This window comes from Desmodus rotundus, chromosome 4 (genome assembly GCF_022682495.2).
Source record: "Desmodus rotundus isolate HL8 chromosome 4, HLdesRot8A.1, whole genome shotgun sequence".
In the NCBI taxonomy this organism is placed as follows: Eukaryota; Metazoa; Chordata; class Mammalia; order Chiroptera; family Phyllostomidae; genus Desmodus; species Desmodus rotundus.
Genome location: NC_071390.1, coordinates 130,934,209 through 130,947,887, shown reverse-complemented (window position 1 = coordinate 130,947,887; position 13,679 = coordinate 130,934,209). Strand labels below are relative to the sequence as shown.

The window sequence follows — 13,679 nt, the reverse complement described above, 5'->3', positions numbered from 1 at the left end:
TTTTTTATAAGCCTGTTGGCCATCTGTATGTCCTCTTTGGAGAAATGTCTATGCAAGTCCTCTGGTTTCATTTTATAGGTGTTCTGAACACCCCTTTTGATTGATCTATCAAGCCATAAAAATGAGGGATCTACTTCCTATCCAATCCCTGACTACATACTTTTCTACTTTTTGTCTATAATTCACTATTTCTAAAAACAAACCAAGTAATCACTCTATGTTGGAGACATGCCAACCATATGAAAATCAGTTTTTGAAAATGCCATGGTCTTTCTTTACTTTGTCCACGATATTCCTTCTAAACTGTGAAGCCCTTCCACTCTTAGTCCACCACCAATGATTACATTCTTCTAGACTCTATTAAGCACCACTCGCATGAAGCCTTTCCTGGCCTCGCCTCACCCCACCCCACCCCCTGTGAAGTGCTGCTCGGCTCTGACTTTGTTGCTGTGCTTGCTGCATTTTGGATACATCTGCTGCTTCCGCGCTGGCTTTACAGGGTGAGTTCCTGGAGGGCGGGGCCTGGGTTTTAGCCGGTGTTCATCCCTAGCACACACAGCACCTGCTGTGTTACAGGTTCTCACTCCCTGTTTGCTGAGTGGAAGGAGGAAAGACCAACCCTGCTGAGGTCGCACTATTGGGCAGTTTCTAGAAGAGGAAGCCGAGGCTCTGCACGTTTGTATGAGGAGGACACTCACTGGATGCAGAGCTGCGGACAGTTTCTGGATACACAGTCACACTCCCAGATGCTTACCACCTGGGCTTTTCCTAATCCTTTTAAAAAAATCTATTTGAAAAAAAGACACCTTTCCTTTTAATGCACTACTTAGGAGAAATAACTAGGGAATCACTGAGAGCACTGACAGAGAGTGAGCTGGAGTTCGGAGGAGCCAGAAAGCAAAGGGGTGTCTTGATGGCCGGAGCAGTTGTCACCTGCAGGCGCATGCGTTCCTGGGCGTGCGTTACAGCAGCGTTCGCCGTCTGACTTCCTTGATAAGTTAGCTCCGGGGGAGCAGGGATCAGTCTGCTTTGTTCGCAGATACATCTCAAGGGCCCGGCAAGCACGTGGCGCACACTGGACACCCAGTGAAGCCGTGTCGTGGAAGTGAGTAGATGAAGGATGCTCTGTAGCCGTGGAATTACATTCATCAAGGTGAATAACACCGGGGTCTGTGGCAGGACTCCTCATATCTGGCTCTGTCCCTTCCCCAGGACGGCACATGAAGTGTGTGAGCCCACAGCGCCTCACACAGAGGAAGTACTTGAATTTTATCCAGTGTTACCATCACTGTTATTACCTGTCCTCTTCCGTCCAGTAAGTGGCAGGGTGAAGACACCTGTGTGCATTGTGACCCAATGTCTGTGGCCCTCCAGGTGAACTGCGGATTCTCTGGGACTTGAGCTCAAGTTCCTATGCCCCCTTCCCACCCCCCAAAATTCTGTTGTCCTCTCCTTTTTTAAGGGCAACCCCCACTAGAAAGGAAGGAAGGAAGCTCTGGCACCTGTGTTTTTACTTTCCTAAGTGTTCCCCAAGCCTGCAGTGTCAGCATTACGTCTTGGCATGGGACATGCCTTTTTCTCCATTTCCCGGTTATCTATACTTTGGCCTCTCTCCCTGCCCCAAATAGATTGTAATCTTTCTGAGAGAAGGGATCATGTCTAATTGTACTTCTCTGTGTACATGGGCTCAGGGGGAAAACCTGTTGAACTGAATTGCTAGGCCACCTACCCTTTCTTCCTTACTGGCATCTTCACCGAGGCCACTAAGGACGTTCTCCACACGGGCCAGGCGCCCCGACAGGGAGAGCAGCAGGTTTACCACCTTGTCCAGGTCCCCGATGAACATCTTGTATTTGTCAAACTCATTGGGCTTGCACAGCTCACTGATCAAAGCCTCCACCTCTTCTCCCAAGGCGTTATTGAGCTTGATGTCCATCAGCAGACTCCCCTTCGCTTCCTGGAGAGTCTCAAGCTTGTGGGTGAGGCTTCCAATCAGCTCGGCCTGTAACCGAGACGCGTAGCAGAGGTTAGTCAGCTGGAGAGGGCCCTGGAAGGAGGATTCGATTCTCCCAACCACCTCCTGTCTTTTCTTCAGGGCTCAGCTGAAGGCCCCCCACTCTATATGGACTGCTCCCCAACGTTAGGCCACAATACTCCTTCCTTTCCCCGAATGTCTATAGCTGTCTTTCTCTGAACCTACTCAATCCTCACAGGCCAACGCTTGATTATAAATTGCCTCCTAATGTTTTCCAATTGTGTTGTGCTGTGTATAGCTCTGATTCCCCAACTGGTTTCATAATCAGAGAAACTATCTCATTCTGTGTTCCCAACAATTTTGAAGGAGATACTATTTCATCCGCATACAATAGTTGAGGAAACTAAGACACACTGAGGTGAAGTGAGGTCGAAGACACATGCACCATTAAGTGGGACTGCCCTGAACGCAAACCAGCCTGACTTTAGGGGCTACCCTTGGACAACTGTGATAAATATTCACACGAGAACTCATCGGAATTCAGCTCCTTGTTCTTTCCACTGCGCCCACTCTTTCCATTTACCAGAGCTATGTAATTTGCCACTTCAATTTCTATACATATAAAACAGTCACATGAATAGCCAACATATTTTAATTGAAGGAATAAACTAAAGGTCTTAGTAGTTTCGAGCTTGACTTCATTTATATGAAGTGTCTACTACTTCTTTGAGGCAAGAGAAATTAAACTCCATGGCTCTTGATTATTTTTCTCTTAGCCGAAGGTGGCCAGATGAAAAAAGCACATAATTGTTTGGGGTTAAAACCTACTTCTTTATCATTAAAAAGGTTCCAGCTCAAGTGTGTGTGCATGTAACAAAACCGTGGCTTCCATTGGAAACTTGGTACAACAGGGTCGCAATCTCTATGTCAGTAAATCTTCACTTTAAAGGAAGGGAAAAAATAGAAATAATTTTGACTAACAGAATTGAAGGGTACTGATGACTTTTTGTGTTATTTCTTCAACATCAGCAGCAGAGAATACAATAGTCACAATGGTGAAAGGAAATATTTATTTCTCCATGATCTGCCCATCTTGGAGTTGGGCCACCAGATGTACTTCAATCTAAGGTTCTTGAAATGTTCCAGTTTTGGGTGACATCTTACTCTCAACTTGCCTAATCCCACAAGCTAATGGGTGATGAAAAAATTCCTATCTGCTATACCCTCTCATCATGGGGTATAATCTTAGATTTCCTCAAGCTGTTTCATTAAGGCAAAGTCAATGCAAAAGAAATTTTAGTAGTGGAGATATGTGTGTGTGTGTGTGTGTGTTATATTACTCAACTGAAGAATCTGAGCCCAGAATAATACAGGTGGGTGAGAATATTGCTTAGTGTTAATTGTTTAATTTTCCTTATAGTTTCCTAGAAAGCTCATTGTTATCCAAAAAGTAATTCTGGCTGCCAGCATTGGTATTTGCCTACAAAGTAACCTGCTAGGACTCTCCAGCAAAACCCCCAGCAGGATGTGGCGATCTCGCTTCGTGGTATCAGGTCCTCGGATGAGAACAGCAAGGTCACTGCAGTGGAAGGCAGTGGGAAAACAAGCACTGTCGGCTGTCACATCTCCCCACATCCCTGCGAGACAGGGTTAAGACACGTCGAATGTTGTCATTCCTGTTTTTCAGATAGATGAGAGACACTAACATGTATACGACGTCAGGCCAGGGCTTTTTAACCTCTCAGCTTGCATTTCCTAGGCTTGACACTGGAAGTGTCCCTGGATGGTACTTTGCTATAGAACACCAGGTAATACCAAAGTCCCAAGAGGTAGGTAACTGGGCAGCAATGTTCCCCTCACTCCAACCAAGGCAAAAGGCCTTCTGCTTATTCAAGGCTTTGTGTCCATTTCAACCTCATGTCCTGAGAAGTACAGTTTCATAAAAGCCTTTTAAAGAACTAAATAGTAGAAAGAAAGGTAGCAGCCTCGTGTTTTCCTTAATCCTGCAAATATGACTCCTTTTGAAACTAACATTGTGTGTCACTTCTGGAAGGAACTCAAAACACTTTTATTAATAATTTAATTAAGCCCTGACTGGGTGGCTCAGTTTGTTAAATCGTGGTCCTGTGCACCAAAAGGTTGCAGGTTCGAGCCCCAGCCAGGGAGCATATGGGAGGCAACTGATTGATGTTTCCCTCTCACATTGATGTTTCTCTCTCTCCCTTCTCTCTCTAAAATCAATAAAAGCATATCCTTGGGTGAGCACTGAAAAAATTTAATATCATTAAAAAAACCTCTCATTATGGCGCTTAGTCACTATTATTGTAAGGGATAGTATGATGATTTTTTAAAATTTCAAATGAGCAGAAACCATTAAGAACAAATCTGTCTTCACATGTAGGGGTGAGTGGTGAAATGAGGAAAGAACTCTTTCTCTGAGTTTTGCTGAACGTGGCTCCCCAGCTTTCTCAGGCTCTTCTAATTTGAGTAAGGGTTATAATGTCCTTGAAATGTCCTAGTTCTGGCTTTAATGGTGACAGGTCAGCAGTGCTGAAAGGGCAGCCACCAAGAAAGCACAGTTCAGTGGGAGAGGATGGGCCAAAGAAATTGTTGACACAGCTGAACAGCCACCTGTGATCAGGCTTAGTAGTCTAACCCACTAGGCCTTCCTCTGCTTCAGTTTTCCAGGACATCCCTGCTGGGTAGAACCATAAGCCATCAGTCCAGGAGCTGATGTGCACTCCAGGCTTCACGGTATGAGGAAGAACTGAATGAGATGGAAATGCCTAGGAGTGACCCAGGGAGGCTTCTGTGGGAAGGACCAACACACATTTTGTAGCATTTTGGTTTCTGAAAGCTATTTGCTGGGATGTAATGTGATATATCGACAGCTCGGCCATACGTGCTAATGCGAGTATACATAGCAGTCAGTTCAGTCACTTCTGGCCCAAATGTTGCATTACTTGGATGGTGTTTGAATTTTTTATTTTACCAAGCCTTTAAAATATGGAAATTCAGACTTTAAAATGCAGTTGAAAGGGATTCGAGTAACTGCAGGCAACAAGGGAAAGTTGGCTTGTACTAAATAGCCATTTCTTTGCCAGGCAGACCTCTTCCTCCCCCAACTACCAACTTCTACCTGCAGAATTGACTGGGGAGAGAAGAGATATTTTGGGTGGGTATTTAAAAAAAATAACATACTAGTCTCTTGGGAGCTACTTAATTTGCAAAGTTACTGACATTTATCCGCTTCTCATATGGGATAAACTTAACTCGACCTGTGTGAGGTGCTATTTATAAGGGCTGTTTCTCTGCACACAGGCTCACAGCCCCTCGCCCCCAGCTCACCATGTGCACGCTGCGGTCCTGCCGGGCCCCATCCCATCTCACCTGTCCAGGCCAAACACGGCTGGGAGTCAGGAGGCAGGCTCTGACAGAAAACTCACCGTCAGGCAAGTCACTTGACCTTTTGTGTCTGAGATTTCTTACCACAGCAAGGGGATAATAATACCTGCCTAAAACTAATAATAATGTTTAAATACTGAGCTCCTTCTCTGTGCCAGGCACTATTTAAGTGCATTACTATTCATTTGCCACTTACAACAACCTGATGAGATGGATCCTATTATTATCCCAGTTTTACTGATGAGGAAAGTGAGGTTATTTAACTTGCCCAAGCTCATGTGGCTGGAAGGTGCCAGAGCCAGGCTTAATTAAACCCAGATCGGCTCCCGCCTTCAGGCTTCTAATCACTACGTTGGAACATTATGAAGCTTGCACTGGCTGGTGTGGCTCAGTGGCTTGGGTGCTGGCCTGCGAACCAAAAGGTCACTGGTTCGATTCCCAGTCGGGGCACATGCCTGGGCTGTGGGCCAGGTCCCTGGTTGGGGTCATGCCAGTGGCAGCCGATTGATATTTCTCCCCCTCTTTCTCCCTCCCGTCCTCTCCCTCTAAAAATAAATAAATAGAGTATTATGAAGCTCAAGCAAAAATAAAGTTCATATGAGCACTTTGGAAAATATAAAATATCATTCACAGCCCAGGTATTATTTTTGTGAGTGCCAGCCTTACAATTAGGCAACAATTCGAAGAGCACACATCGCTCCTTTTAGGTGGATGCCTCCAGGGGAATATTCGACCCCCCCCCCACCCACCCCCAGCTTCACCTTCCGCTCTGAGAACTTGTGTGGACAGCGTTGCCAATAATGTCACCGTGAACACAGTTGGCTTCTGCTGATGGACTGTTTTCACCTCAAACGAGTGATTCAGGATTCCTAGCCCCGTGGCTGGGGTGAGGGCAGCATGGAATTCAGACTCCTGCCAGACAACACTAGGGCAGATGCAGGCAGCAGCCCATGGCCATTTTCTTGGCTGACTTTCGCCCACAGGAGTCAGGGGCCTTTCTGTCCTGATGACAGAAATTGAGCCAAACCTCTGCCTCAGATGGCGTGACCCGAGCAAAGCAGAAAGGTTGCGGGGGACTCGACGGCCACGTCCCAGATCCTCTAGCACGTTCTCTGTCGAGAGTGGTTCTTGACCATTTTCTCTCGGGCAGGCTTGAGACCAGAAAGTTGTCCTATTTACTTTGGTCTCTTGGTATCAGGAATTTTTGATACACAAGAAACAGTATTTCTTTAAATTCCACTGAGCTCGCCCTCCACCCCCCTCCCTCCCAAAATGATCTTCCTGTTTTCGTCCTGACAGGCATCCTTGACTCTCCTCTCTCCCATGCTCCATGTCCAATCTGTTACCTGTTCTGTCCGTTTTACCTTTTTTTTTTTTTTAATCCATCTGTTTCTCACTGCTTCCACTGCATTGCCCGTAGACCCATGTGGTCATTCTCCTGGATGGTGTAAAGCCCTCCCCACGGCCCTCCCCTCCTCCTTACTCCACACACAGCTGTTGGAGAGACTTTTCTACAACACAAATCTGCCCCCTCTCCCTGCTGATAAACCTGGGGAGGGGCTGGGGGAGGAGGCGACCCATGACGCTGGCCTGCTGGCCAAGATGCGTAAACCCATCCGTCTCTCTCCACTTACTACAGCTAACACCATGGATTCTGAAGGCGGATCTGTAAGGTGAAGTGTGGCAGTGCTGTGGGGAGGGGAGCCAAACTCAAAGTGGACCCAGAGTGGGGGTGAGTTTCTGGTTTTCCCCACCTCTTACCTTCCAGCTCAGATCTGAGAATAGCCCCAAGGCAGAACCACACAGACAGTGTGGTGGCAAAAACTGAGAAACGCCCTGCTTTTAAAAGCAGGGGACAAGAGAAAGGGGCCTCAGTGAGCTCAAGAGTGGGGGAATCCTGGTTTTAACCCTCCCGTCTCTCCTTGTTTCTTCACCTTGCCACCCACGAGTGACTCCACTTAAACAGCACCACACCGTGCAGGGGTGGCTCTGACATTTCAAACCCCGAGAGAAAACTCTTCTTTCTGACCGGAGGAACTGGGAAAAGGACCTGTGATCCAAAGGGTGTGAGGGGAATCCTCAGTATCTTTTCTCTTTTATTGAGGGTGGTCCCGGCCGTGTAGAACTGCACAGGCTGCTATGACCACGAGAACTCATCTTTTTAGCCAGATGCCCAGGAAAAGGGGCTGCTGGGAGCCAAAGAGTATGGGGAAATTCATACTGGTCAGGAGAGAGCTGGAAAAGATCCCCAATTCTGTGTGTGAACTGACATAAGTCCCAGGCTCACCCTCAAGCTGCACGTGTGGGGACAGACTCAAAGTGGCTCAGCAAAGGCCGAGAACTGACCAGGAAGGAAGCAGCTACCCAAGTCTCAGACTAAGCCCTGGACGGCTTGCGTGTGGGACACAGCGACGCTGCTGAAAACTGAACCGCCCCCCAGAGGTGGGGATGCAACTTGTAGTCAACATTTTCCACGGGATTTTAACAGAATCTAGTCTCACAACATCATACTGAAAACGTATCAGAATACAGTACAAAATTACCCACGATCAAAAGAACCAATGTTGAAGTTATTACCAAAGCCTTTAAAATAGTCTTTACACCCCATAATGAAAGTAAACACTGTTGTAAAGAAGACAGATGTTCTGAGCAAAAAAAATAGATACTACAAAAAAACTAATTAGAAATTTTATGGAAAACTATTAATAGTTGAAATTTGAAAAAAATCACTGACAGAATGGAGACAGGCAAGTCAGTGAACTTGGGGATAGACCAATCAGAAGAACTGACAGAAAACATATTGGAAAAAAGTAAACAGAGTTTCAGGAACTTGTGCAATATCAAAAGGTCTAACATTTGCGTCACTGGAGTCCCCAAGAAAGAAGAGAAAGATTAGTGCACAAAAAAATTTGAAAACATAAAGGCTGAAAATTTCCTAAATTTGCTGAAAGACCTACATTTACATCATCAAAAAGCTCAGGAAACCCCAAACAGGATAAATCAGAGGAAATCAGGCCCTTCCATATCATAATCAAACTGCTGAATATCAATGAAAAAAATTTTGAAAGTAGCCAAAGAAAAACAACCCATTTCTCATAGGAGGAACTAGTATTTAAAGGTGCATTTCTCATCAGAGACCAAGGAAGCAAGAAGAGAGTGGAGCAACAATTATAAAGTACTGAAAGGAACAGGCAACCCAGAATTCCAGTGAAAATATCCTTCAGGAACGACAGAATTCTTAGATGAAGAAAAACTATTGGGTTGGCCAAAAAGTCCATTTAGTTTTTTCCCTGACATAAAAGACATTTTTCATTTTCACCAATAACTTTATTGATTTGGATATTTTGAGTGTGTCGGTTATCTTCTGCCATTGGCTTCTGGTGGGTAGAGGCCAGGGTGCTGCTAAACATCTTCCAATGCATAAGGCAGCCCCACAGCAAAGAATTATTTGGCCAAAATGTCGACAGTACCAAGAAACTTTGCAAACCAATTTTGACATGTTTGATCAGTCACAGCATCTTCTCCATACACCGCACAAATCTTCTTTTGCATTCCAGTTGTGTTTTTACCTCTTTTGAAATAATAAGGCATAATATGCCAAAAATGTTGCATATCTTCTTCCATCTTCAATATTAAAATGGCTGCCCAGAAATTCACCAGTTTTGATAAGTTTTTTAAAAAAATGCACACTGATATAACAGCTGTCACAATACAATCTAACAAAATTGTTTTTAAGTTAAAGACAACTAAGCTGTACTACAGCCATCGTAGAGAAAAAACCAAATGAACCTTTCGGCCAACCCAATAAAAGAAATGTGTCACTATCAGACTATTGTAAAAGAAATGCTAAAGGAAGTTTTGCTGGGAAGACAGAAGGAAACTTGGGACTTCGAGGATGAAGGACAGAAATGGGCAGCGGAGAACTACCCGAGTCACTAACAATCTCGTGGGGAAAGCCAGTTCTGAGGAACAATGGATCTTTCTGCCTTTTGAAATTTTCCATTAGGTCTCTAAGCCACAGCCGTTTGCCTTCCGAATTGAGAGAATTGAGAATCGCGGGCTCTGTTCGGGCAGATTTTTGCCACCAGATATGGCAGAGTTTAGCCAAGGAACTGAATGCTCCGATATTAAACTGTCTTTTGTTTTTATGTATGTCAGAAGTTCAGACAATGAAAGTGCTTCCTATTTTAAGTAACACTTATATTTACTTGGAATATTATAATGTATCATCTAGGATACATAAATAGAATATATGTTAAAGTAGAATTGATTTAAAATGCTAATTTCAATTTAACAAATATTAATAAATCAGGCCTTGTTTCCATTTACTCTTAGTGTATTTCATGCCTAAATATGCTCACTAGGGTATTAATAACTTTAAGTATTAGGCAACAAATTATTACTTTGCTAAAGTTGGTGGGAGGCTACACTCTGCTTCAGAACAATCTCAGGGAATGAATGTTGACCAAGCACTCGTTCTGAAAATCACTATCAGAAAAGCTTGTACATCAGGAACAGAACTGCACTTTCAACTGTATTCTGAACATATTAGTAGATGCCTTCAACATCATTTAAAGCTCCTGCATTTTCTCTTTCCAAGTTGGATATGCAAATGTGAGTGACACTAACAAAAATTCTATTACACATCCATAAACTTGTAGTTCATTAAAACAAAAAAAGAAATCTCAAAGGCTTCTCCATTGCTGCAGGAGAAAATCCGGCCCCGCCAGGGCTTCACACAAAGCCCTGTGTCCTCCATGAACTTCTGGCTCCCGGGGACCCTTCCAGGCTCGTCTCCTGCTGTATGTGGCCCTCCTTTATTTTCTAAGTTTGGTCATTTCTAATGTAATCATTTTGTTTTACGTTCTGAAATATCAAACTGCAATGTTTTCCACACCTCTGGGTCTTTTCCCACCCTGCTCCCTTTGTCCCGCACGCCCCCATCTCCTCTTGTCCTGACTCATGCTGGTGACCGCAGTACAGAGCGTGACAGCGCAGGTGTCAGAGCAGTCTGTGAGGAAGACAACGCTATGTGAAAAAATGGCCCACACCAGAACACAAGAGGGCTCAGTAAATGGTACCTAATGTTATTTCCCATAAGGATTAATCCTCTCTTCCTTCATATTTTGTCTACAGATACTTTGTGCCACATAATCCTCAGACAGAGAGGGTGATGAAAAAGAGGCGAAAAAATCAAATTCAGGTGGGGAGGACAAAGCAGCAAGTAATTTGCCACACTGCTACTGTAAAGCAGGATATGTGTACATAAAAAATAACAACAAACACCCTGTAAAATGTTCAGTTCCAGATGTCATGGCAGCTTGGTACCTGTACCGGGGTCCCTATAGCTCCCTCTTTTGTGTAAATACAGATAGACCAGAGCAAGGTGGGTTTCCCCCCTCCAGAGGACCCATTAAGCAGGGCGCTGAGCAGAACTAAGTAGGGATGTGCCTGGAGGTGTGTATGGAGCAGGGGTTTCAGTGGGAAAGCCCTCGGTCGGGGGAGCGTGTGTTACTACAGAGGCCCCATCAGCACGTCAGCCATGGTGCTGTGAGCCAGCGGAGCAGTAGGAGGGAGAACATCACTGACGGAAATGCTTCTAAATTCCTCAGACTTCCTGCCCCATAATTTCCTGCTCCCAGGGTCTATAAGCTGTGGTCTCATTCCAACACATAAACAAAAGGGCTCCAGACACATTCTAGGATAAACGAAATAGCATCACATAAGAAAGTTTCTCTTAGAATTGGTACCACTGAGAACTACCTACATTCCAGACTCAGCAAGAGGCCAGCCTTAACAAAGAATCCTTTTTCATAGCGCAGGCCTGAGGCAGCAGGGCTGTGAGCACAAAGGCAGGCAGCCCCTCAGGGGGTGTAGGGCAAGTGGAGTGGCGAGAACTTTCTCCCCTGCGGGCACAGGCGAGCTTAGAGCTTCGTGGCACATGGGAAGACAGCAGCAGCGTGATCATTTTAAAAACGCTTAGCAATTAAAATTCCTGTAAGAGTATCGAATGCGAAGAACTAAATTCCAATACTGTGCTTTGAAACTACTCATTGGGGAGCTGCAAAGGGAGCTGGGGAATTTAAAGATTAACATTACCTTTTCTGTAGCGTCTTGTGACCATTGGCCTCTTTCCTTGGTTCCTAGATTTTCTAGTTTTCTTTTTGAACATGAAACATGAGATAAGAATTACACAGGCCATCAGCTGGTCAACTCTGAGGACAGTGTGGGGGTCCCTGCGTTGGACTAGGAGGCAGGGGACCTGGGTTCTAGTCCCAGCTATGAGACTTTTAGGAAACAAGTTATTCCCACTAACCTTCACTTTTGTCACTGATACAAATGAAAAAGACAGGTGAGCTGTGAGGAAATTGTTCAAAGTGCCACATGGGTCCAGAGTCCACTGACGGTTTGGGCGAGGTGGGCGGTGCAGCAGGCCCCCGCCCTCCTGCCATAAGGGGCCAGTGACCCTCCTGCCAGGCCCTCGACTATCTTTCTGAGGAGAGCGGAATGCAGGCCCCAATTCTTTACCTTCTTTTCGTTGACATCCACCTGCTCCTCTTCCTCATTCACCTCCTCTGGCATGTCCTTGATTTTGTTCAGCAGTTCAGCCTTGGGAGCAGACACACTGTAGTAGGCAGAGCAGTGGACCAACATGCCCACTGCTTCCTTATCTTCATTCCTGGGTCACAAAGAACAAAAAGTATAGCCACGCACAGCACATACCAGAAGCTTCATTTTGCCATGACCCTTCATTCAGAAGTGTGTAAAAACTCCTATTCAATTACTTCCCAGAAATGAGGATGAACTAACTAATAAACACTGACTAATGAGTGGTAACCATATGTAGGGCTCCTGAATCCAGGCAAACTTGGGATGAAAACCACCAAAGGCAGGATGATAAATGTGGAAAATGTAAGAATGATACTGGCTCCCTATTTCACAGAAAGACAATGGGGAGCCAGGTCTCAATCAGTGGGAACATATTTTAAAGCTGTTGCACAAATCTCAGATTTTAGGTTATTTCCACCTCTTCCAGGATGACGCATGATCTTTCTGATGCACACTATAATTGTTACTTGGACATTTATCAGTTTTTCTTCTCACATAAGCCTGCTATCCTGTATATGCCTGGGAAATCTGGACTTGCTGGTTAATGAATGGGAGAAGTGAGATCTACTCGTTGACTGCACAGCAGGGTTTTTAAGGTGGGAGAACAAGCTAGGAGTTGAGAGACCTGCTATCCGTCTAGTGTTCTCTGTTTTACTATAATCAAGAGGCCTTTCAGACTACCCACAAAATAAATGACTCTAGAGAAGTAGGTTAGATTTTCTTGGGGAGGTTTTTCAACTAGTCAATCCTGTGACATTATGTAACATCGAAACTATTATTTTACTGTGGAATAAAAAATACCACAAAGAAGTCTTTTTTTTTTTTTACGAGTCCCCTACTTGATGGGACTTCCTCTGAGCCATATAATTGAATCCAGTTAATTGAAAAATAAGAAAAAGGTTTTTTGATATGTTTCCCCCAGATATATTCATTACACTACAAATGGGCTTCTCATACATTTATTTGATGACTAAACCTTACAATACATACTTGCAATCTCACACACAACAGAAAAATGCTCATTTTCACCAGAAGATGGCGCATGCCATCCTTTGGAAATTCCTCTTGCAAAAGCTACAAGACCATTTCACTTCTAAATTGAGAATGTATGTTCTCAATGATAAGTGAGGACCTGCTGAGGATGTACTTATAAATTACCTTGGTCTCTCTGCAGCGAGTGGTCAGAGAACAGAATGAAAGGAACAGAAGCCCCTCACTTTGACCTACCACAACCATTCATGATGAACTAATAGGCACACCCACAGAAATTCGTCTTTGGGCCCCTCCTGGAGCCCAGTGGTTTGCCTTGCATACTGTAGGTGCTCAGTAAATGTTTGATAACACACAACCCTGGATAAGTCAACTTCATCTCAATTAGTTTCTGACAAATGTGAAACGGGATGGACAAGGGGACTGTTCAGGCTTTGTATTAGGAAAGCCTCTGGCACCGATGCCTTATCGAAGAGCTTCTAAGCACTATGTAGCTCTTTGCTTCCCCCCACCTCCCCAATCAGAACATATTCTTTTTGTTGTTGTTGTTATCATCATTCTCACCCAAGGGAATTTTTATTGCTTTTAGAGAGAGAGGAAGGGAAAGAGAGAAATATTGATGCAACAGAGAAGCACCGACTGGTTGCCTCCCATATGCACCTGGACCGGATATTGAACCCACAACCTAGGTATGTGCTCT

At 44.7% G+C, this 13,679-nt stretch overlaps 1 protein-coding gene across 12 annotated transcripts in view; it reads right to left on the bottom strand.

The window, feature by feature from the left end:
- SHROOM3 (shroom family member 3) overlaps positions 1-13,679 on the bottom strand; it is a 277,506-nt gene that overhangs the window by 2,281 nt on the left and 261,546 nt on the right. For all 12 annotated transcript variants that reach the window (XM_053923113.2, XM_053923112.2, XM_053923115.2 and 9 more), the window contains 2 exons: positions 11,909-12,059; positions 1,730-2,002 (listed from right to left, as the gene is read on the bottom strand). In XM_053923113.2, coding sequence (XP_053779088.1) covers positions 1,730-2,002; positions 11,909-12,059 — 424 coding nt within the window. The remainder of the gene's footprint in view (positions 1-1,729; positions 2,003-11,908; positions 12,060-13,679) is intronic.